The 26,114-nt window shown below is 37.4% G+C and overlaps 1 protein-coding gene across 2 annotated transcripts in view; it reads left to right on the forward strand.

The window, feature by feature from the left end:
* The window catches only part of LOC129840501 (solute carrier family 15 member 1-like), a 211,982-nt gene that overhangs the window by 176,464 nt on the left and 9,404 nt on the right, over nt 1-26,114 (forward strand). For both annotated transcript variants that reach the window (XM_055908420.1, XM_055908419.1), the window contains exons 4-13: nt 28-169; nt 994-1,113; nt 1,278-1,377; nt 5,944-6,034; nt 14,214-14,297; nt 14,444-14,526; nt 14,831-14,917; nt 15,552-15,641; nt 19,044-19,088; nt 19,231-19,263. In XM_055908420.1, coding sequence (XP_055764395.1) covers nt 28-169; nt 994-1,113; nt 1,278-1,377; nt 5,944-6,034; nt 14,214-14,297; nt 14,444-14,526; nt 14,831-14,917; nt 15,552-15,641; nt 19,044-19,088; nt 19,231-19,263 — 875 coding nt within the window. The remainder of the gene's footprint in view (nt 1-27; nt 170-993; nt 1,114-1,277; nt 1,378-5,943; nt 6,035-14,213; nt 14,298-14,443; nt 14,527-14,830; nt 14,918-15,551; nt 15,642-19,043; nt 19,089-19,230; nt 19,264-26,114) is intronic.

Here is a 26,114-nt window from a genome sequence, read left to right on the forward strand (position 1 = left end):
GTTCTGTTGTGGTTCTGTTCCCTCTAGCGGTGTTGGTGCTGTACTTCAGGTATTTCCTGAAGTGGGATGATGACCTGGCCACCTCCATCTACCACACCTTCGTCGCTCTCTGCTACCTGACTCCTATACTGGGGGCCATCGTGGCAGACTCCTGGCTGGGGAAGTTCAAGTGAGTCCCAACACCAGTACATCAATTTATTATCTGATCTTCCATATGATATCTGGGGATTGTAGTTCCCTTGCTTGTAGTCGTCTGCCCTCCTGGTAAATCCCTTCCATTAGTTTCTCCCCCCCACACCCGTTTGACTTTGCCAAAGCAAGTGAAATAGATAACAAAGAAAAGTGAAATAAAAAATTAACAGGAAACATAACACTCACAAAAGTTCCATATTATGTCTGTATACAGTGTTGTAACAATGTACAAATGGTTAAAGTACAAAATGGAAAATAAATAAGCATAAATATGGGTTGTATTTACAATGGTGTTTGTTCTTCACTGGTTGCCCTTTTCTTGTGGCAACAGGTCACACATCTTGCTGCTGTGATGTCACACTGTGGAATTTCACCCAGTAGATATGGGAGTTTATCAAGATTGGGTTTGTTTTCGAATTGTTCTCTCTCTCCCTCTCTCTCTCCCCTCGCTTTCTCTATCTCTCTCTCTCTCCCTCCCTCTCTCTCCCCTCGCTTTCTCTATCTCTCTCTCTCTCCCTCCCTCTCTCTCCCCTTGCTTTCTCTCACTCTCCTCTCTCTCTCTACCTCTCTCTCTTTCTCTCTCTCTCTTTCCTCTTTCTCTCCCCTCTCTCTCTCTCTCTCTCTCTCTCTCTCTCTCTCTCTCTCTCTCTCTCTCTCTCTCTCTCTCTCTCTCCCCTTGCTTTCTCTCACTCTCCTCTCTCTCTCCCCTCTCTGTCCCCCTCTCTCTTTCTCTCTCTCTCTTTCCTCTTTCTCTCCCTCTCTCTCTCTCTCTCTCTCTCTCTCTTTCCTCTCTCTCCCCAGGACTATTGTCTATTTATCCATCGTCTATACGGTGGGACAGGTTGTCATGGCAGTAAGCGCCATACACGACATCACAGACACAGACAGGGACGGGACCCCTGACAACATGACCTTCCATGTGTGAGTTCATCTGTTGTTCACCCTAAACACAACATCCTATATAAGCCTATACCACAGCATTGTAAAACGATTAGAGTTGTGTAAACTTAGTCAATCAAGTTGACTCAACCTCTACGATATGAGTTGCATTAGTTGAAGTGATAAGTGATGTGCTCTCCTCTCAGGGCCATGTCTATGGTTGGCCTGTTCCTCATCGCTCTGGGGACAGGGGGCATCAAACCCTGTGTCGCTGCCTTTGGAGGAGACCAGTTTGAAGACCACCAGGTTGGTAACGCTAGCAGCCATTTTAGAGTCTGTCTCTACCGACCTCGATCGTTACGCTAGCGGAGCAGCCATTTTAGAGTCTGCCTCTACCGACCTCGATCGTTACGCTAGCGGAGCAGCCATTTTAGAGTCTCTCTCTACCGACCTCGATCTTTACGCTAGCGGAGCAGCCATTTTAGAGTCTGCCTCTACCGACCTCGATCGTTACGCTAGCGGAGCAGCCATTTTAGAGTCTGCCTCTACCGACCTCGATCGTTACGCTAGCGGAGCAGCCATTTTAGAGTCTGTCTCTACCGACCACGATCGTTACGCTAGCGGAGCAGCCATTTTAGAGTCTGCCTCTACCGACCTCGATCGTTACGCTAGCGGAGCAGCCATTTTAGAGTCTCTCTCTACCGACCTCGATCTTTACGCTAGCGGAGCAGCCATTTTAGAGTCTGCCTCTACTGACCTCGGTCATTACGGTAGTGTGGACTCCATTTTAGAGTCTGCCTCTACCGACCTCGATCTTTACGCTAGCGGAGCAGCCATTTTAGAGTCTGTCTCTACTGACCTCGGTCATTATGGTAGTGTGGACTCCATTTTAGAGTCTGTCTCTACTGACCTCGGTCATTACGGTAGTGTGGACTCCATTTTAGAGTCTGTCTCTACTGACCTCGGTCATTACGGTAGTGTGGACTCCATTTTAGAGTCTGTCTCTACTGACCTCGGTCATTACGGTAGTGTGGACTCCATTTTAGAGTCTGTCTCTACTGACCTCGGTCATTACGGTAGTGTGGACTCCATTTTAGAGTCTGTCTCTACTGACCTCGGTCATTACGGTAGTGTGGACTCCATTTTAGAGTCTGTCTCTACTGACCTCGGTCAATACGGTAGTGTGGACTCCATTTTAGAGTCTGTCTCTACTGACATCGGTCATTACGGTAGTGTGGACTCCATTTTAGAGTCTGTCTCCACTGACCTCGGTCATTACGGTAGTGTGGACTCCATTTTAGAGTCTGTCTCTACTGACCTCGGTCATTACGGTAGTGTGGACTCCATTTTAGAGTCTGTCTCTACTGACCTCGGTCATTATGGTAGTGTAGACTCCATTTTAGAGTCTGTCTCCACTGACCTCGGTCATTACGGTAGTGTGGACTCCATTTTAGAGTCTGTCTCTACTGACCTCGGTCATTACGGTAGTGTGGACTCAATTTTAGAGTCTGTCTCCACTGACCTCGGTCATTATGGTAGTGTGGACTCCATTTTAGAGTCTGTCTCTACTGACCTCGGTCATTACGGTAGTGTGGACTCCATTTTAGAGTCTGTCTCCACTGACCTCGGTCATTACGGTAGTGTGGACTCCATTTTAGAGTCTGTCTCTACTGACCTCGGTCATTACGGTAGTGTGGACTCCATTTTAGAGTCTGTCTCTACTGACATCGGTCATTACGGTAGTGTGGACTCCGTTTTAGAGTCTGTCTCCACTGACCTCGGTCATTACGGTAGTGTGGACTCCATTTTAGAGTCTGTCTCTACTGACCTCGGTCATTACGGTAGTGTGGACTCCATTTTAGAGTCTGTCTCCACTGACCTCTGTCATTACGGTAGTGTGGACTCCATTTTAGAGTCTGTCTCTACTGACCTCGGTCATTACGGTAGTGTGGACTCCATTTTAGAGTCTTTCTCTACTGACATCGGTCATTATGGTAGTGTGGACTCCATTTTAGAGTCTGTCTCTACTGACCTCGGTCATTATGGTAGTGTGGACTCCATTTTAGAGTCTGTCTCTACTGACCTCGGTCATTATGGTAGTGTGGACTCCATTTTAGAGTCTGTCTCCACTGACCTCGGTCATTACGGTAGTGTGGACTCCATTTTAGAGTCTGTCTCCACTGACCTCTGTCATTACGGTAGTGTGGACTCCATTTTAGAGTCTGTCTCTACTGACCTCGGTCATTACGGTAGTGTGGACTCCATTTTAGAGTCTGTCTCTACTGACATCGGTCATTATGGTAGTGTGGACTCCATTTTAGAGTCTGTCTCTACTGACATCGGTCATTACGGTAGTGTGGACTCCATTTTAGAGTCTGTCTCTACTGACCTCGGTCATTACGGTAGTGTGGACTCCATTTTAGAGTCTGTCTCTACTGACCTCGGTCATTATGGTAGTGTGGACTCCATTTTAGAGTCTGTCTCCACCGACCTCGGTCATTATGGTAGTGTGGACTCCATTTTAGAGTCTGTCTCTACCGACCTCGGTCATTACGGTAGTGTGGACTCCATTTTAGAGTCTGTCTCTACTGACCTCGGTCATTACGGTAGTGTGGACTCCATTTTAGAGTCTGTCTCCACTGACATCGGTCATTACGGTAGTGTGGACTCCATTTTAGAGTCTGTCTCTACTGACCTCGGTCATTATGGTAGTTTGGACTCCATTTTAGAGTCTGTCTCTACTGACCTCGGTCATTATGGTAGTGTGGACTCCATTTTAGAGTCTGTCTCCACTGACCTCGGTCATTACGGTAGTGTGGACTCCGTTTTAGAGTCTGTCTCCACTGACCTCGGTCATTATGGTAGTGTGGACTCCATTTTAGAGTCTGTCTCCACTGACCTCGGTCATTACGGTAGTGTGGACTCCATTTTAGAGTCTGTCTCTACTGACCTCGGTCATTATGGTAGTGTGGACTCCATTTTAGAGTCTGTCTCTACTGACATCGGTCATTACGGTAGTGTGGACTCCATTTTAGAGTCTGTCTCTACTGACCTCGGTCATTACGGTAGTGTGGACTCCATTTTAGAGTCTGTCTCTACTGACCTCGGTCATTACGGTAGTGTGGACTCCATTTTAGAGTCTGTCTCTACTGACCTCGGTCATTACGGTAGTGTGGACTCCATTTTAGAGTCTGTCTCTACTGACCTCGGTCATTACGGTAGTGTGGACTCCATTTTAGATTCTGTCTCTACTGACCTCGGTCATTACGGTAGTGTGGACTCCATTTTAGAGTCTGTCTCTACTGACCTCGGTCATTATGGTAGTGTGGACTCCATTATAGAGTCTGTCTCCACTGACCTCGGTCATTACGGTAGTGTGGACTCCATTTTAGAGTCTGTCTCTACTGACCTCGGTCATTACGGTAGTGTGGACTCCATTTTAGAGTCTTCCTCTACTGACATCGGTCATTATGGTAGTGTGGACTCCATTTTAGAGTCTGTCTCCACTGACCTCGGTCATTACGGTAGTGTGGACTCCATTTTAGAGTCTGTCTCTACTGACCTCGGTCATTATGGTAGTGTGGACTCCAGTAGTGATCAGCATGGTTTATCAACTTCAGTCATTATCAGTGCTGATGGTGCTGAGCCAGCAGAACACTGTCCAGATGGTTGTTAATTAACCATGAACCCTGGTTACCTGCTGGAAGGGGCATTTAGGGAACTGTCTCCTGTCCACTTCTCCTGTTATAAACCTGTTCTCCTGTCCATGTCTCCTGTTATAAACCTGTTCTCCTGTCCATGTCTCCTGTCCATGTCTCCTGTTATAAACCTGTTCTCCTGTCCATGTCTCCTGTCCATGTCTCCTGTTATAAACCTGTTCTCCTGTCCATGTCTCCTGTTATAAACCTGTTCTCCTGTCCACTTCTCCTGTTATAAACCTGTTCTCCTGTCCATGTCTCCTGTCCACGTCTCCTGTTATAAACCTGTTCTCTTGTCCATGTCTCCTGTCCATGTCTCCTGTTATAAACCTGTTCTCCTGTCCATGTCTCCTGTCCACTTCTCCTGTTATAAACCTGTTCTCCTGTCCATGTCTCCTGTTATAAACCTGTTCTCCTGTCCATGTCTCCTGTCCACGTCTCCTGTTATAAACCTGTTCTCCTGTCCATGTCTCCTGTCCATGTCTCCTGTTATAAACCTGTTCTCCTGTCCATGTCTCCTGTTATAAACCTGTTCTCCTGTCCATGTCTCCTGTTATAAACCTGTTCTCCTGTCCATGTCTCCTGTCCATGTCTCCTGTTATAAACCTGTTCTCCTGTCCATGTCTCCTGTCCATGTCTCCTGTTATAAACCTGTTCTCCTGTCCATGTCTCCTGTCCATGTCTCCTGTTATAAACCTGTCCTCCTGTCCATGTCTCCTGTTATAAACCTGTCTCCTGTCCATGTCTCCTGTTATAAACCTGTTCTCCTGTCCATGTCTCCTGTTATAAACCTATTCTCCTGTCCACTTCTCCTGTCCATGTCTCCTGTCCATGTCTCCTGTCCATGTCTCCTGTTATAAACCTGTTCTCCTGTCCATGTCTCCTGTCCATGTCTCCTGTTATAAACCTGTTCTCCTGTCCATGTCTCCTGTCCATGTCTTCTGAACCTGTTCTCCTGTTCATGTCTCCTGTCCATGTCTCCTGTCCATGTCTTCTGAACCTGTTCTCCTTACCATGTCTTCTGAACCTGTTCTCCTGTCCATGTCTCCTGTCCATGTCTTCTGAACCTGTTCTCCTGTTCATGTCTCCTGTCCATGTCTCCTGTCCATGTCTTCTGAACCTGTTCTCCTTACCATGTCTTCTGAACCTGTTCTCCTGTCCATGCGTTCTCCAGGAGAAACAGAGGAGCACGTTCTTCTCCATCTTCTACCTTTCAATCAATGCTGGTAGTCTCCTGTCCACCGTCATTACACCCATCCTCAGAGGTACGTCTCCTGTCCACCGTCATTACACCCATCCTCAGAGGTACGCCGATAATCTCTCCCTAAACTAACACAATACCTGGTCAGCCTTTACATTACTACCACAATACCTGGTCAGACTTTACATTACTACCACAATACCTGGTCAGACTTTACATTACTACCACAATACCTGGTCAGACTTTACATTACTAACCCTAAACTAACACAATACCTGGTCAGACTTTACATTACTACCACAATACCTGGTCAGACTTTACATTACTACCACAATACCTGGTCAGACTTTACATTACTACCACAATACCTGTTCAGACTTTACATTACTACCACAATACCTGGTCAGACTTTACATTACTAACCCTAAACTAACACAATACCTGGTCAGACTTTACATTACTACCACAATACCTGTTCAGACTTTACATTACTACCACAATACCTGGTCAGACTTTACATTACTAACCCTAAACTAACACAATACCTGGTCAGACTTTACATTACTACCACAATACCTGGTCAGACTTTACATTACTACCACAATACCTGGTCAGACTTTACATTACTACCACAATACCTGGTCAGACTTTACATTACTACCATAATACCTGGTCAGACTTTACATTACTAACCCTAAACTACCACAATACCTGGTCAGACTTTACATTACTACCACAATACCTGGTCAGACTTTACATTACTACCACAATACCTGGTCAGACTTTACATTACTACCACAATACCTGGTCAGACTTTACATTACTAACCCTAAACTAACACAATACCTGGTCAGACTTTACATTACTAACACAATACCTGGTCAGACTTTACATTACTACCACAATACCTGGTCAGACTTTACATTACTACCACAATACCTGGTCAGACTTTACATTACTACCACAATACCTGTTCAGACTTTACATTACTACCACAATACCTGGTCAGACTTTACATTACTAACCCTAAACTAACACAATACCTGGTCAGACTTTACATTACTACCACAATACCTGTTCAGACTTTACATTACTACCACAATACCTGGTCAGACTTTACATTACTACCATAATACCTGGTCAGACTTTACATTACTAACCCTAAACTAACACAATACCTGGTCAGACTTTACATTACTACCACAATACCTGGTCAGACTTTACATTACTACCACAATACCTGTTCAGACTTTACATTACTACCACAATACCTGGTCAGACTTTACATTACTACCATAATACCTGGTCAGACTTTACATTACTAACCCTAAACTACCACAATACCTGGTCAGACTTTACATTACTACCACAATACCTGGTCAGACTTTACATTACTACCACAATACCTGGTCAGACTTTACATTACTACCACAATACCTGGTCAGACTTTACATTACTAACCCTAAACTAACACAATACCTGGTCAGACTTTACATTACTAACACAATACCTGGTCAGACTTTACATTACTACCACAATACCTGGTCAGACTTTACATTACTACCACAATACCTGGTCAGACTTTACATTACTACCACAATACCTGGTCAGACTTTACATTACTACCACAATACCTGGTCAGACTTTACATTACTAACCCTAAACTAACACAATACCTGGTCAGACTTTACATTACTACCACAATACCTGGTCAGACTTTACATTACTACCACAATACCTGGTCAGACTTTACATTACTACCACAATACCTGGTCAGACTTTACATTACTACCACAATACCTGGTCAGACTTTACATTACTACCACAATACCTGTTCAGACTTTACATTACTAACCCTAAACTAACACAATACCTGGTCAGACTTTACATTACTACCACAATACCTGGTCAGACTTTACATTACTACCACAATACCTGGTCAGACTTTACATTACTAACCCTAAACTAACACAATACCTGGTCAGACTTTACATTACTACCACAATACCTGGTCAGACTTTACATTACTACCACAATACCTGGTCAGACTTTACATTACTACCACAATACCTGGTCAGACTTTACATTACTACCACAATACCTGGTCAGACTTTACATTACTAACCCTAAACTAACACAATACCTGGTCAGACTTTACATTACTACCACAATACCTGTTCAGACTTTACATTACTACCACAATACCTGGTCAGACTTTACATTACTAACCCTAAACTAACACAATACCTGGTCAGACTTTACATTACTACCACAATACCTGGTCAGACTTTACATTACTACCACAATACCTGGTCAGACTTTACATTACTACCACAATACCTGGTCAGACTTTACATTACTAACCCTAAACTAACACAATACCTGGTCAGACTTTACATTACTACCACAATACCTGGTCAGACTTTACATTACTACCACAATACCTGGTCAGACTTTACATTACTACCACAATACCTGGTCAGACTTTACATTACTACCACAATACCTGGTCAGACTTTACATTACTACCCCAATACCTGGTCAGACTTTACATTACTACCACAATACCTGGTCAGACTTTACATTACTACCACAATACCTGGTCAGACTTTACATTACTAAACCTAAACTACCACAATACCTGGTCAGACTTTACATTACTACCACAATACCTGTTCAGACTTTACATTACTAACCCTAAACTAACACAATACCTGGTCAGACTTTACATTACTACCACAATACCTGGTCAGACTTTACATTACTACCACAATACCTGTTCAGACTTTACATTACTAACCCTAAACTAACACAATACCTGGTCAGACTTTACATTACTACCACAATACCTGTTCAGACTTTACATTACTAACCCTAAACTAACACAATACCTGGTCAGACTTTACATTACTACCACAATACCTGTTCAGACTTTACATTACTACCACAATACCTGGTCAGACTTTACATTACTACCACAATACCTGGTCAGACTTTACATTACTAACCTTAAACTAACACAATACCTGGTCAGACTTTACATTACTACCACAATACCTGTTCAGACTTTACATTACTAACCCTAAACTAACACAATACCTGGTCAGACTTTACATTACTAACCCTAAACTAACACAATACCTGGTCAGACTTTACATTACTAACCCTAAACTAACACAATACCTGTTCAGACTTTACATTACTAACCCTAAACTAACACAATACCTGGTCAGACTTTACATTACTACCACAATACCTGTTCAGACTTTACATTACTAACACAATACCTGGTCAGACTTTACATTACTAACACAATACCTGGTCAGACTTTACATTACTACCACAATACCTGGTCAGACTTTACATTACTACCACAATACCTGGTCAGACTTTACATTACTACCACAATACCTGGTCAGACTTTACATTACTACCACAATACCTGGTCAGACTTTACATTACTACCACAATACCTGTTCAGACTTTACATTACTACCACAATACCTGGTCAGACTTTACATTACTACCACAATACCTGGTCAGACTTTACATTACTAACCCTAAACTAACACAATACCTGGTCAGACTTTACATTACTACCACAATACCTGGTCAGACTTTACATTACTACCACAATACCTGGTCAGACTTTACATTACTACCACAATACCTGGTCAGACTTTACATTACTAACCCTAAACTAACACAATACCTGGTCAGACTTTACATTACTACCACAATACCTGGTCAGACTTTACATTACTAACCCTAAACTAACACAATACCTGGTCAGACTTTACATTACTACCACAATACCTGGTCAGACTTTACATTACTACCACAATACGTGGTCAGACTTTACATTACTAACACAATACCTGGTCAGACTTTACATTACTACCACAATACCTGGTCAGACTTTACATTACTACCACAATACCTGGTCAGACTTTACATTACTACTACAATACCTGTTCAGACTTTACATTACTACCACACTACCTGGTCAGACTTTACATTACTAACCCTAAACTAACACAATACCTGGTCAGACTTTACATTACTACCACAATACCTGGTCAGACTTTACATTACTAACCCTAAACTAACACAATACCTGGTCAGACTTTACATTACTACCACAATACCTGGTCAGACTTTACATTACTATAACAATACCTGGTCAGACTTTACATTACTACCACAATACCTGGTCAGACTTTACATTACTACCACAATACCTGGTCAGACTTTACATTACTACCACAATACCTGGTCAGACTTTACATTACTACCACAATACCTGTTCAGACTTTACATTACTAACACAATACCTGGTCAGACTTTACATTACTACCACAATACCTGTTCAGACTTTACATTACTACCACAATACCTGGTCAGACTTTACATTACTAACCCTAAACTAACACAATACCTGGTCAGACTTTACATTACTACCACAATACCTGGTCAGACTTTACATTACTACCACAATACCTGGTCAGACTTTACATTACTAACCCTAAACTAACACAATACCTGGTCAGACTTTACATTACTACCACAATACCTGGTCAGACTTTACATTACTAACACAATACCTGGTCAGACTTTACATTACTACCACAATACCTGGTCAGACTTTACATTACTACCACAATACCTGGTCAGACTTTACATTACTAACCCTAAACTAACACAATACCTGGTCAGACTTTACATTACTACCACAATACCTGGTCAGACTTTACATTACTACCACAATACCTGGTCAGACTTTACATTACTACCACAATACCTGGTCAGACTTTACATTACTAACCCTAAACTAACACAATACCTGGTCAGACTTTACATTACTACCACAATACCTGGTCAGACTTTACATTACTACCACAATACCTGGTCAGACTTTACATTACTACCACAATACCTGGTCAGACTTTACATTACTACCACAATACCTGGTCAGACTTTACATTACTACCACAATACCTGGTCAGACTTTACATTACTACCACAATACCTGGTCAGACTTTACATTACTACCACAATACCTGGTCAGACTTTACATTACTACCACAATACCTGGTCAGACTTTACATTACTACCACAATACCTGGTCAGACTTTACATTACTACCACAATACCTGGTCAGACTTTACATTACTACCACAATACCTGGTCAGACTTTACATTACTAACCCTAAACTAACACAATACCTGGTCAGACTTTACATTACTACCACAATACCTGGTCAGGCTTTACATTACTACCACAATACCTGGTCAGACTTTACATTACTACCACAATACCTGGTCAGACTTTACATTACTACCACAATACCTGGTCAGACTTTACATTACTACCACAATACCTGGTCAGACTTTACATTACTACCACAATACCTGGTCAGACTTTACATTACTACCACAATACCTGGTCAGACTTTACATTACTAACCCTAAACTAACACAATACCTGGTCAGACTTTACATTACTAACCCTAAACTAACACAATACCTGGTCAGACTTTACATTACTACCACAATACCTGGTCAGACTTTACATTACTAACCCTAAACTAACACAATACCTGGTCAGACTTTACATTACTACCACAATACCTGGTCAGACTTTACATTACTACCACAATACCTGGTCAGACTTTACATTACTACCACAATACCTGGTCAGGCTTTACATTACTACCACAATACCTGGTCAGACTTTACATTACTACCACAATACCTGGTCAGACTTTACATTACTACCACAATACCTGGTCAGACTTTACATTACTACCACAATACCTGGTCAGACTTTACATTACTAACCCTAAACTAACACAATACCTGGTCAGACTTTACATTACTACCACAATACCTGGTCAGACTTTACATTACTACCACAATACCTGGTCAGACTTTACATTACTACCACAATACCTGGTCAGACTTTACATTACTAACCCTAAACTAACACAACACCTGGTCAGACTTAACATTACTACCACAATACCTGGTCAGACTTTACATTACTACCACAATACCTGGTCAGACTTTACATTACTACCACAATACCTGGTCAGACTTTACATTACTACCACAATACCTGGTCAGACTTTACATTACTACCACAATACCTGTTCAGACTTTACATTACTACCACAATACCTGGTCAGACTTTACATTACTACCACAATACCTGGCCAGACTTTACATTACTAACCCTAAACTAACACAATACCTGGTCAGACTTTACATTACCACCACAATACCTGGTCAGACTTTACATTACTACCACAATACCTGGTCAGACTTTACATTACTACCATAATACCTGGTCAGACTTTACATTACTAACCCTAAACTAACACAACACCTGGTCAGACTTTACATTACTTCCACAATACCTGGTCAGACTTTACATTACTACCACAATACCTGGTCAGACTTTACATTACTACCACAATACCTGGTCAGACTTTACATTACTACCACAATACCTGGTCAGACTTTACATTACTACCACAATACCTGTTCAGACTTTACATTACTACCACAATACCTGGTCAGACTTTACATTACTACCACAATACCTGGTCAGACTTTACATTACTACCACAATACCTGGTCAGACTTTACATTACTACCACAATACCTGGTCAGACTTTACATTACTACCACAATACCTGGTCAGACTTTACATTACTAACCCTAAACTAACACAATACCTGTTCAGACTTTACATTACTACCACAATACCTGGTCAGACTTTACATTACTACCACAATACCTGGTCAGACTTTACATTACTACCACAATACCTGGTCAGACTTTACATTACTACCACAATACCTGGTCAGACTTTACATTACTACCACAATACCTGGTCAGACTTTACATTACTACCACAATACCTGGTCAGACTTTACATTACTACCACAATACCTGGTCAGACTTTACATTACTACCACAATACCTGGTCAGACTTTACATTACTACCACAATACCTGGTCAGACTTTACAGTACTACCACAATACCTGGTCAGACTTTACATTACTACCACAATACCGGGTCAGACTTTACATTACTACCACAATACCTGGTCAGACTTTACATTACTACCACAATACCTGGTCAGACTTTACATTACTAACCCTAAACTACCACAATACCTGGTCAGACTTTACATTACTACCACAATACCTGGTCAGGCTTTACATTACTACCACAATACCTGGTCAGACTTTACATTACTACCACAATACCTGGTCAGCCTTTACTTGCCTATCGTTATGCCTGGTCAGACTTTACTTGCCTATCGTTATGCCTGGTCAACCTTTACTTGCCTATCGTTATGCCTGGTCAACCTTTACTTGCCTATCGTTATGCCTGGTCAACCTTTACTTGCCTATCGTTATGCCTGGTCAACCTTTACTTGCCTATCGTTATGCCTGGTCAACCTTTACTTGCCTATCGTTATGCCTGGTCAACCTTTACTTGCCTATCGTTATGCCTGGTCAACCTTTACTTGCCTATCGTTATGCCTGGTCAACCTTTACTTGCCTATCGTTATGCCTGGTCAACCTTTACTTGCCTATCGTTATGCCTGGTCAACCTTTACTTGCCTATCGTTATGCCTGGTCAGCCTTTACTTGCCTATCGTTATGCCTGGTCAACCTTTACTTGCCTATCGTTATGCCTGGTCAACCTTTACTTGCCTATCGTTATGCCTGGTCAACCTTTACTTGCCTATCGTTATGCCTGGTCAACCTTTACTTGCCTATCGTTATGCCTGGTCAACCTTTACTTGCCTATCGTTATGCCTGGTCAACCTTTACTTGCCTATCGTTATGCCTGGTCAACCTTTACTTGCCTATCGTTATGCCTGGTCAACCTTTACTTGCCTATCGTTATGCCTGGTCAACCTTTACTTCCCTATCGTTATGCCTGGTCAGCCTTTACTTCCCTATCGTTATGCCTGGTCAACCTTTACTTGCCTATCGTTATGCCTGGTCAACCTTTACTTGCCTATCGTTATGCCTGGTCAACCTTTACTTGCCTATCGTTATGCCTGGTCAACCTTTACTTGCCTATCGTTATGCCTGGTCAACCTTTACTTGCCTATCGTTATGTCTGGTCAACCTTTACTTGCCTATCGTTATGCCTGTGCAGTCGGGCCAGTGTCTCCATCCAGTAGCACATTAAGCCAGATGTGTGTTCCCTCCTCCAGGCCAGGAGTGTGGTATCCACACCCAACAGAAGTGTTATCCTCTGGCCTTCGGCGTCCCGGCAGCCCTCATGGTGGTGGCTCTCAGTGAGTACTGTCACCCTCCTATTATAACCCCGTCCCCTTGCCCCTGTCAATCATCGGTATTGATCTGAACTCTGTCTGTCCATAGGATCTCACATATGACTCTCTGTCTAGTTAACAGAGGTGGATGTCTTTCTGTGTTTCCACAGTCGTGTTCATTATGGGCAGTGGCATGTACAACAAGACGGCTCCTAAAGGCAACATTATGCTGGAGGTCTGCAAGTGTATCGGGGTAAGACAGTCTAATAACATACAGACAGTAAGGGATTAGACAGTCTAATAACATACAGACAGTAAGGGGATAAGACAGTCTAATAACATACAGACAGTAAGGGGATGAGACAGTCTAATAACATACAGACAGTAAGGGGATAAGACAGTCTAATAACATACAGACAGTAAGGGGATGAGACACTCTAGTACCATACAGACAGTAGAAGACTCACAGTGTCATATCTTTCATTGTGAAACTCTACAGGATGTGAATGTGATATTCAACAACTATTAAGTGTTTGTGTCCTTTCTCTCCTTTCTAGTTTGCCATAAAGAACCGCTTCAGGCATCGCAGCAAGACGTTCCCTAAGAGAGAACACTGGATGGACTGGGCCGATGAGAAATATGATGTAGGTCCATGTTCATTGTTCTATGGGGAAACCAACCAGATTAGCAGTTCATATAACTGTTGAAAATGAAAGTCAACTGGACGATGTTTACAACACAGAGAACTCATTAATAAATCCTTCCTCTCCTCTTCTTCCTCTTCTTCTCTCCTCCTCCGCCTCTCTCCTCCTCCTCCCCGTCCTCCTCTCTCCTCCTTCTCCTCTCCTCTCTCCTCCTCCTCTCCTCTCTCCTCCTCCTCCCCATCCTCCTATCACCTCCTCCTCCCCGTCCTCCTCTCTTCTCCTCCTCTCCTCCTCCTCCCCATCCTCCTATCACCTCCTCTCTCCTCCCCGTCCTCCTCTCTCCTCCTCCCCTCCTCCTCCTCTCCTCTCTCCTCCTCCTCCCCGTCCTCCTCTCTCCTCCTCCCCTCCTCTCTCCGCCTCCTCCTCCTCTCTCCTCCTCCTCCTCCTCCTCTCTCCTCCTCCTTCTCCTCTCCTCCTCCTCCTCCTCCTCACCTCTCTCCTCCTCCTCCCCGTCCTCCTCTCTCCTCCTCCCCTCCTCTCTCTGCCTCCTCTCCTCTCTTCTCCTCCTCTCCTCCTCCTCCTCTCCTCTCTCCTCCTCCTCCCCGTCCTCCTCTCTCCTCCTCCTCTCCTCCAGAAACTGCTGGTGGCCCAGGTGAAGATGGTGCTGAAGGTTCTGTTTCTCTACATCCCCCTTCCCATGTTCTGGACTCTGTTTGACCAACAGGTAAGAACCCTAAACCCATCCATCTAAGTAACACAATCAAAAAAATCCTCATCAAAATGTGTCAGTTTAATCTAGAGATATCTGTTTCAGCTAGAGATATCTGTTTCAGCTAGACAGATCTGTTTCAGCTAGAGATATCTGTTTCAGCTAGACAGATCAGTTTAATCTAGAGATATCTGTTTCAGCTAGAGATATCTGTTTCAGCTAGAGATATCTGTTTCAGCTAGACAGATCAGTTTAATCTAGAGATATCTGTTTCAGCTAGATAGAGCTGTTTCAGCTAGATAGAGCTGTTTCAGATAGATACATCAGTTTAAGCTAGAAATATCTGTTTCAGCTAGAAATATCTGTTTCAGCTAGAGATATCTGTTTCAGCTAGAGATATCTGTTTCAGCTAGAGATATCTGTTTCAGCTAGATAGAGCTGTTTCAGCTAGATAGAGCTGTTTCAGATAGATACATCAGTTTAAGCTAGAAATATCTGTTTCAGCTAGAAATATCTGTTTCAGCTAGAGGTATCTGTTTCAGCTAGAAATATCTGTTTCAGCTAGAGATATCTGTTTCAGCTAGAGATATCTGTTTCAGCTAGATAGAGCTGTTTCAGATAGATAAATCTGTTTCAGATACATATATCTGTTTCAGATAGATACATCTGTTTCAGCTAGAGATATCTGTTTCAGCTAGAGATATCTGTTTCAGCTAGATAGAGCTGTTTCAGATAGATAAATCTGTTTCAGATAGATAAATCTGTTTCAGATAGATACATCTGTTTCAGCTAGAGAGATCAGTTTAAGCTAGAGAGATCTGTTTCAGCTAGACAGATCTGTTTCAGCTAGACAGATTAGATTCAGCTAGAGAGATTAGTTTCAGCTAGAGAGATCTGTTTCAGATAGACAGATTAGTTTCAGCTAGAGAGATCAGTTTCAGCTAGAGAGATTAGTTTCAGCTAGAGAGATTAGTTTCAGGTAGAGAGATCAGTTTCAGGTAGAGAGATCTGTTTCACCTAGACAGATCAGTTTCAGCTAGACAGATCAGTTTCAGATAGACAGATCAGTTTCAGCTAGAGAGATTAGTTTCAGGTAGAGAGATCAGTTTCAGGTAGAGAGATTAGTTTGAGCTAGACAGATCAGTTTCAGCTAGACAGATCAGTTTCAGATAGACAGATCAGTTTCAGCTAGAGAGATTAGTTTCAGCTAGACAGATCCATTTCAGCTAGAGAGATCAGTTTTAGGTAGAGAGATCTGTTTCACCTAGACAGATCAGTTTCAGCTAGACAGATCTGTTTCACCTAGACAGATCAGTTTCAGCTAGACAGATCAGTTTCACCTAGACAGATCAGTTTCAGGTAGACAGATCTGTTTCAGCTAGACAGATCAGTTTCAGCTAGACAGATCAGTTTCAGCTAGAGAGATCAGTTTCAGCTAGAGAGATTAGTTTCAGCTAGACAGATCAGTTTCAGCTAGACAGATCTGTTTCACCTAGACAGATCAGTTTCAGCTAGACAGATCAGTTTCACCTAGACAGATCAGTTTCAGGTAGACAGATCTGTTTCAGCTAGACAGATCAGTTTCAGCTAGACAGATCAGTTTCAGCTAGACAGATCAGTTTCAGCTAGACAGATCAGTTTCAGCTAGACAGATCAGTTTCAGCTAGACAGATCAGTTTCAGCTAGAGAGATCAGTTTCAGCTAGAGAGATTAGTTTCAGCTAGACAGATCAGTTTCAGCTAGACAGATCAGTTTCAGCTAGACAGATCAGTTTCAGCTCGACAGATCAGTTTCAGCTCGACAGATCAGTTTCAGCTAGAGAGATCAGTTTCAGCTAGACAGATCAGTTTCAGCTAGAGAGGTCAGTTTCAGCTAGACAGATCAGTTTAAGGTACAGATATCAGTTTAAGATAGATATATTTTTTGCATTGCGTCTCAATCCTCCGCCGATGTTCCGCAGTGAAAGGTGGCAGAGCGCTGTCAGACCATGAGGCACTTCATCTGAAGGTAACCGGTACTGGTTTGAAAAATGAATGGAATTATGAAGGGAGTTTTGAACCTACCCAAAGAATGGGGTTAAATATGGGTAAAAATATATAATATATGTATATATATATATTGCCTGAGCTTTGTTATATCTCCTAGATACAGGACAGACACTTCAACACCTGATTCCTTATGATATATTTGTTGACCGTTTTCTGTTGCCCTTTATGAATGAGCTGCTCAGTGGGGTTCTATGGGCTATAGTAGTAAAGGCCAAATTCAATATGTCCTTAAAATCAAATAGCTAAGGGGTAGGGTCCCAATTATTTTGGGGTGGGGCGGAGTCAAAATTGGGTCGTGGGCCGAAAAATGTTGGGAACCCCTAAGACTACTCACCCTAACCCCTAACATTACTCACCCTAACCCCTAAGACTAGTCACCCTAACCCCTAACATTACTCACCCTAACCCCTAGACTACTCACCCTAACCCCTAAAACTAGTCACCCTAACCCCAAACATTACTCACCCTAACCCCTGGACTACTCACCCTAACCCCTAAGACTACTCACCCTAACCCAAACATTTTCTAACCCAAACAGCCTTGCTAGATATTAAGGATACTTTGTAAATACTTTGTGCTCAAGAGCTGTGCCGTGGAACCACAGACTACACCTTGGCAGTAGACTGAGCTGTGCCGTAGAACCACAGACTAGACATTGGCAGTAGACTGAGCTGTGCCGTAGAACCACAGACTACACCTTGGCAGTAGACTGAGCTGTGCCGTAGAACCACAGACTACACCTTGGCAGTAGACTGAGCTGTGCCGTAGAATCACAGACTACACCTTGGCAGTAGACTGAGCTGTGCCGTAGAACCACAGACTAGACCTTGGCAGTAGACTGAGCTGTGCCGTAGAATCACAGACTACACCTTGGCAGTAGACTGAGCTGTGCCGTAGACCACAGACTACACCTTGGCAGTAGACTGAGCTGTGGCGTAGAATCACAGACTACACCTTGGCAGTAGACTGAGCTGTGCCGTAGAATCACAGACTACACCTTGGCAGTAGACTGAGCTGTGCCGTAGAATCACAGACTACACCTTGGCAGTAGACTGAGCTGTGCCGTAGAATCACAGACTACACCTTGGCAGTAGACTGAGCTGTGCCGTAGAATCACAGACTACACCTTGGCATTAGACTGAGCTGTGCCGTAGAATCACAGACTACACCTTGGCAGTAGACTGAGCTGTGCCGTAGACCACAGACTACACCTTGGCAGTAGACTGAGCTGTGCCGTAGAATCACAGACTACACCTTGGCAGTAGACTGAGCTGTGCCGTTGAACCACAGACTACACCTTGGCAGTAGACTGAGGCAGTATTCTAAGGCGTTTGAGATCCTCCCTAAACTCCTGTGTCCCTTCCCCCAGGGCTCCAGATGGACCCTCCAGGCCACCACCATGGACGGAAACTTTGTACGTGGAATTCAACCCTCAGAAACAACAATGATATAATACTATTGATCAAATGATATTTGAATTCAATATTAAAGACGTGTTTACCTGAATTAAAGATACCCAAGGACACGTGTAACTAACTGCTCTTTCTCCTCCGCAGGGAATTCTCATTGTGCAGCCAGATCAGATGCAGGTGAGCCACGTCCCCTACCGTTATACGCTAACAACTTAAACTAACTATACTAACTCTATATAATAAGGTGAGCCACGTCCCCTACCGTTATACGCTAACAACTTAAACTAACTATACTAACTCTATATAATAAGGTGAGCCACGTCCCCTACCGTTATACGCTAACAACTTAAACTAACTATACTAACTCTATATAATAAGGTGAGCCACGTCCCCTACCGTTATACACTAACAACTTAAACTAACTATACTAACTCTATATAATAAGGTGAGCCACGTCCCCTACCTTTATACGCTAACAACTTAAACTAACTATACTAACTCTATATACTAACTCTATATATAATAAGGTGAGCCACGTCCCTTACCTTTATATGCTAACAACTTAAACGAACTATACTAACTCTATAAACGATATACTAACTCTATATCATAACTATACTAACTATGTATACTATAAACTATATACTAACTCTATATCATAACTATACTAACTATATATACTATAAACTATATACTAACTCTATAAACTATATACTAACTCTATATAATAACTATACTAAATATATATACTATATTCTATATACTAACTCTATAAACTATATACTAACTCTATATCATAACTATACTAACTATATATACTATAAACTATATACTAACTCTATATCATAACTATACTAACTATATATACTATAAACTATATACTAACTCTATATCATAACTATACTAACTATATATACTATAAACTATATACTAACTCTATAAACTATATACTAACTCTATATAATAACTATACTAAATATATACTCTATTCTATATACTAACTCTATAAACTATATACTAACTCTATATAATAACTATACTAAATATATACTCTATTCTATATACTAACTCTATAAATGATATACTAACTCTATATCATAACTATACTAACTATATATACTATAAACTATATACTAACTCTATATACTATAAACTATATACTAACTCTATAAACTATATACTAACTCTATCATAACTATACTAACTCTATATACTATAAACTATATACTAACTATATATAATAACTATACTAAATATAGATACTATATTCTATATACTAACTCTATAAACGATATACTAACTCTATATCATAACTATACTAACTATATATAATAACTATACTAACTTTATATACTATATACTAACTTTATATACTATATTCTATATATTAACACTATAAACTATATACTAACTCTATAAACTATATACTAACTCTATAAACTATATACTAACTCTATATACTATATACTAACTTTATATACTAACTTTATATACTATATTCTATATATTAACACTATAAACTATATACTAACTCTATAAACTATATACCAACTCTATAAACTATATACTAACTTTATATACTATATTCTATATATTAACACTATAAACTATATACTAACTCTATATAATAACTATACTAACTATATATACTATATTCTATATATTAACTATAAACTATATACTAATTCTATATAATAACTATACTAACTAACTCTACTATAAACTATATACTAACTCTATATCATAACTATACTAACTATATATACTATATTCTATATATTAACTATAAACTATATACTAATTCTATATAATAACTATACTAACTAACTCTACTATAAACTATATACTAACTCTATATCATAAATAAACTATATACTAACTCTACTATAAGCTATAAACTAACTATACAAACTCTATCAACTATATGCTAACTATATATACTATAAACTATATACTAACTATATATACTATAAACTATATACTAACTATATATACTATAAACTATATACTAACTATATATATATATATTAGCTATACTAGCTCTATATACTATAATCTATATACTAACTCTATATACTATAAACTATATTTTAACTCGATATATTATAAACTATATACTAACTCTATATACTATAAACTATATTTTAACTCTATATAATAACTTTATATACTATAAACTATATACTAAATCTATATACTAACTATACTAATTCTATAAACTCTATATATCAACTCTGTATACTATAAACTATATACTAACTCTATATACTATATACTAACTATACTAATTCTATATACTAACTAAACTATAACTATACTAAAATATATACTATATACTATCTATATATACTATCTATACTAACTATATATACTATATACTAACTCTATATACTATCTATACTAACTCTTTAAACTATATACTAACTCTATGTCTGAGTCTAAAGGAAATTAAGTTAATGTATATATAATTTGATATACAGAGGAATATACTTAACTGTCTTATGATTTATATTATCTTGTTTGATATTGTACATTTAATTGTGTATATTTGTCTATATATCTATACTAACTATACTTACTATATATACTATATACTAACTCCATATACTATCTATACTAACTCTATAAACTATATGCTAACTCTATATGCTATCTATACTAGCTCTATAAACGATATTATAACTATACTTACTATATATACTATATACTAACTCTATATACTATCTATACTAACTCTATATACTATATACTAACTCTATATACTATCTATACTAACTCCATATACTATCTATACTAACTCTAAATACCATCTATACTAACTATACTAACTCTATATACTATCTATACCAGCTCTATATACTATCCATACTAACTCTATATACTATCTATACTAACTATACTAACTCTATATACTATCTATACTAACTCTATATACTATCTATACTAACTCTATATAATAACTATACTAACTCTATATACTATCTATACTAACTCTATATACTATCAATACTAACTCTATAAACTATATACTAACTCTATATACTATATACTAACTCTATATAATAACTATACTAACTCTATATACTATCTATACTAACTCTATATACTAACGATACTAATTCTATAAACTATATATCAACTCTGTATACTATAAACTATATACTAACTCTACATACTATATACTATATACTAACTATACTAATTCTATAAACTATATACTAACTCTATATACTATATATACTAACTCTATAAACTGTATACTAACTCTATACACTATATACTAACTCTATATACTATCTATACTAGCTCTATAAACTATATACTAACTATACTAATTATATAAACTATATACTAACTCTATATACTATCTATACTAACTCTATATACTATACACTAACTCTATAAACTATATACTAACTCTATATACTATATACTAACTCTATATACTATCTATACTAGCTCTATAAACTATATACTAACTCTATAAACTATATACTAACTCTATATACTAACTATACTTACTATATATACTATATACTAACTCTATATACTATCTATACTAACTCTATATACTAACTCTATATACTACATACTAACTCTATATACTATCTATACTAACTCTATATACTATATACTTACTATATATACTATATACTAACTCTATATACTATCTACACTAACTCTATATACTAACTCTATATACTACATATTAACTCTATATACTATCTATACTAACTCTATATACTAACTCTATATACTATATAAACTAACTCTATATACTAACTCTATAAACTATATACTAACTCTATATACTATCTATACTAACTCTATGTACTAACTCTATATACTATCTATACTAACTCTAAATACTATATACTAACTCTATATACTATATACTAACTCTATATACTATATACTAACTCTACATACTATATAGTAACTCTATAAACTATATACTAACTCTATATACTATCTATACTAACTCTATGTACTAACTCTATATACTATCTATACTAACTCTAAATACTATATACTAACTCTATATACTATATACTAACTCTATATACTATATACTAACTATACTAATTCTATATACTAACTAAACTATAACTATACTAAAATATATACTATATACTATCTATATATACTATCTATACTAACTATATATACTATATACTAACTCTATATACTATCTATACTAACTCTTTAAACTATATACTAACTCTATGTCTGAGTCTAAAGGAAATTAAGTTAATGTATATATAATTTGATATACAGAGGAATATACTTAACTGTCTTATGATTTATATTATCTTGTTTGATATTGTACATTTAATTGTGTATATTTGTCTATATATCTATACTAACTCCATATACTATCTATACTAACTCTATAAACTATATGCTAACTCTATATGCTATCTATACTAGCTCTATAAACGATATTATAACTATACTTACTATATATACTATATACTAACTCTATATACTATCTATACTAACTCTATATACTATATACTAACTCTATATACTATCTATACTAACTCCATATACTATCTATACTAACTCTAAATACCATCTATACTAACTATACTAACTCTATATACTATCTATACCAGCTCTATATACTATCCATACTAACTCTATATACTATCTATACTAACTATACTAACTCTATATACTATCTATACTAACTCTATATACTATCTATACTAACTCTATATAATAACTATACTAACTCTATATACTATCTATACTAACTCTATATACTATCAATACTAACTCTATAAACTATATACTAACTCTATATACTATATACTAACTCTATATAATAACTATACTAACTCTATATACTATCTATACTAACTCTATATACTAACGATACTAATTCTATAAACTATATATCAACTCTGTATACTATAAACTATATACTAACTCTATATACTATATACTATATACTAACTATACTAATTCTATAAACTATATACTAACTCTATATACTATATATACTAACTCTATAAACTGTATACTAACTCTATACACTATATACTAACTCTATATACTATCTATACTAGCTCTATAAACTATATACTAACTATACTAATTATATAAACTATATACTAACTCTATATACTATCTATACTAACTCTATATACTATACACTAACTCTATAAACTATATACTAACTCTATATACTATATACTAACTCTATATACTATCTATACTAGCTCTATAAACTATATACTAACTCTATAAACTATATACTAACTCTATATACTAACTATACTTACTATATATACTATATACTAACTCTATATACTATCTATACTAACTCTATATACTAACTCTATATACTACATACTAACTCTATATACTATCTATACTAACTCTATATACTATATACTTACTATATATACTATATACTAACTCTATATACTATCTACACTAACTCTATATACTAACTCTATATACTACATATTAACTCTATATACTATCTATACTAACTCTATATACTAACTCTATATACTATATAAACTAACTCTATATACTAACTCTATAAACTATATACTAACTCTATATACTATCTATACTAACTCTATGTACTAACTCTATATACTATCTATACTAACTCTAAATACTATATACTAACTCTATATACTATATACTAACTCTATATACTATATACTAACTCTACATACTATATACTAACTCTATAAACTATCTATACTAACTCTGAATACTATCTATACTAACTCTATATACTAACTCTACATACTATATACTAACTCTATATACTATCTATACTAACTCTATATACTATCTATACTAACTCTATAAACTATCTATACTAACTCTATATACTATATACTAACTCTATATACTATCAATACTAACTCTATATACTATATACTAACTCTATATACTATCTATACTAACTCTACATACTATATACTAACTCTATATACTATCTATACTAATCTATATACTATCTATACTAACTCTATATACTATATACTAACTCTATATACTATATACTAAATCTATATACTATATACTAACTCTACATACTATATACTAACTCTATATACTATCTATACTAACTCTGAATACTATCTATACTAACTCTATATACTAACTCTACATACTATATACTAACTCTATATACTATCTATACTAACTCTATATACTATCTATACTAACTCTATAAACTATCTATACTAACTCTATATACTATATACTAACTCTATATACTATCAATACTAACTCTATATACTATATACTAACTCTATATACTATCTATACTAACTCTACATACTATATACTAACTCTATATACTATCTATACTAACTATATATACTAACTCTATATACTATATACTAACTCTATATACTATATACTAACTCTATATACTATCTATACTAACTCTATATACTATCTATACTAGCTCTATAAACTATATACTAACTCTATATACTATATACTAACTCTATATACTATCTATACTAACTCTATAAACTATATACTAACTCTATAAACTATATACTAACTCTATATACTATCTATACTAACTCTATAAACTATATACTAACTCTATATACTAACTCTATATACTAACTGTACTTACTATAGATACTATAAACTATATACTAACTCTGTATACTAACCTCCCCTAACTCTATAAACTATATACTATATACTAACTATATATACTAACTATATATGCTATAAACTATATATGAACTCTATATACTGCCTAAACTAACTGTATAAATTATATACTAACTATATAAACTATATACTAACTATATATACTATATACTAACTCTATATACTAACTATACTAACTATATATACTAACTATATATGTACTAACTATACTAACTCTATATACTGCCTATACTAACTGTATAAACTATAGACTAACTCTATATACTATATACTAACTCTATATACTATATACTAAATCTATATACTATATACTAACTATATATGTACTAACTATACTAACTCTATATACTATATACTAA

This window comes from Salvelinus fontinalis, chromosome 41, assembly GCF_029448725.1.
Source record: "Salvelinus fontinalis isolate EN_2023a chromosome 41, ASM2944872v1, whole genome shotgun sequence".
In the NCBI taxonomy this organism is placed as follows: domain Eukaryota; kingdom Metazoa; phylum Chordata; class Actinopteri; order Salmoniformes; family Salmonidae; genus Salvelinus; species Salvelinus fontinalis.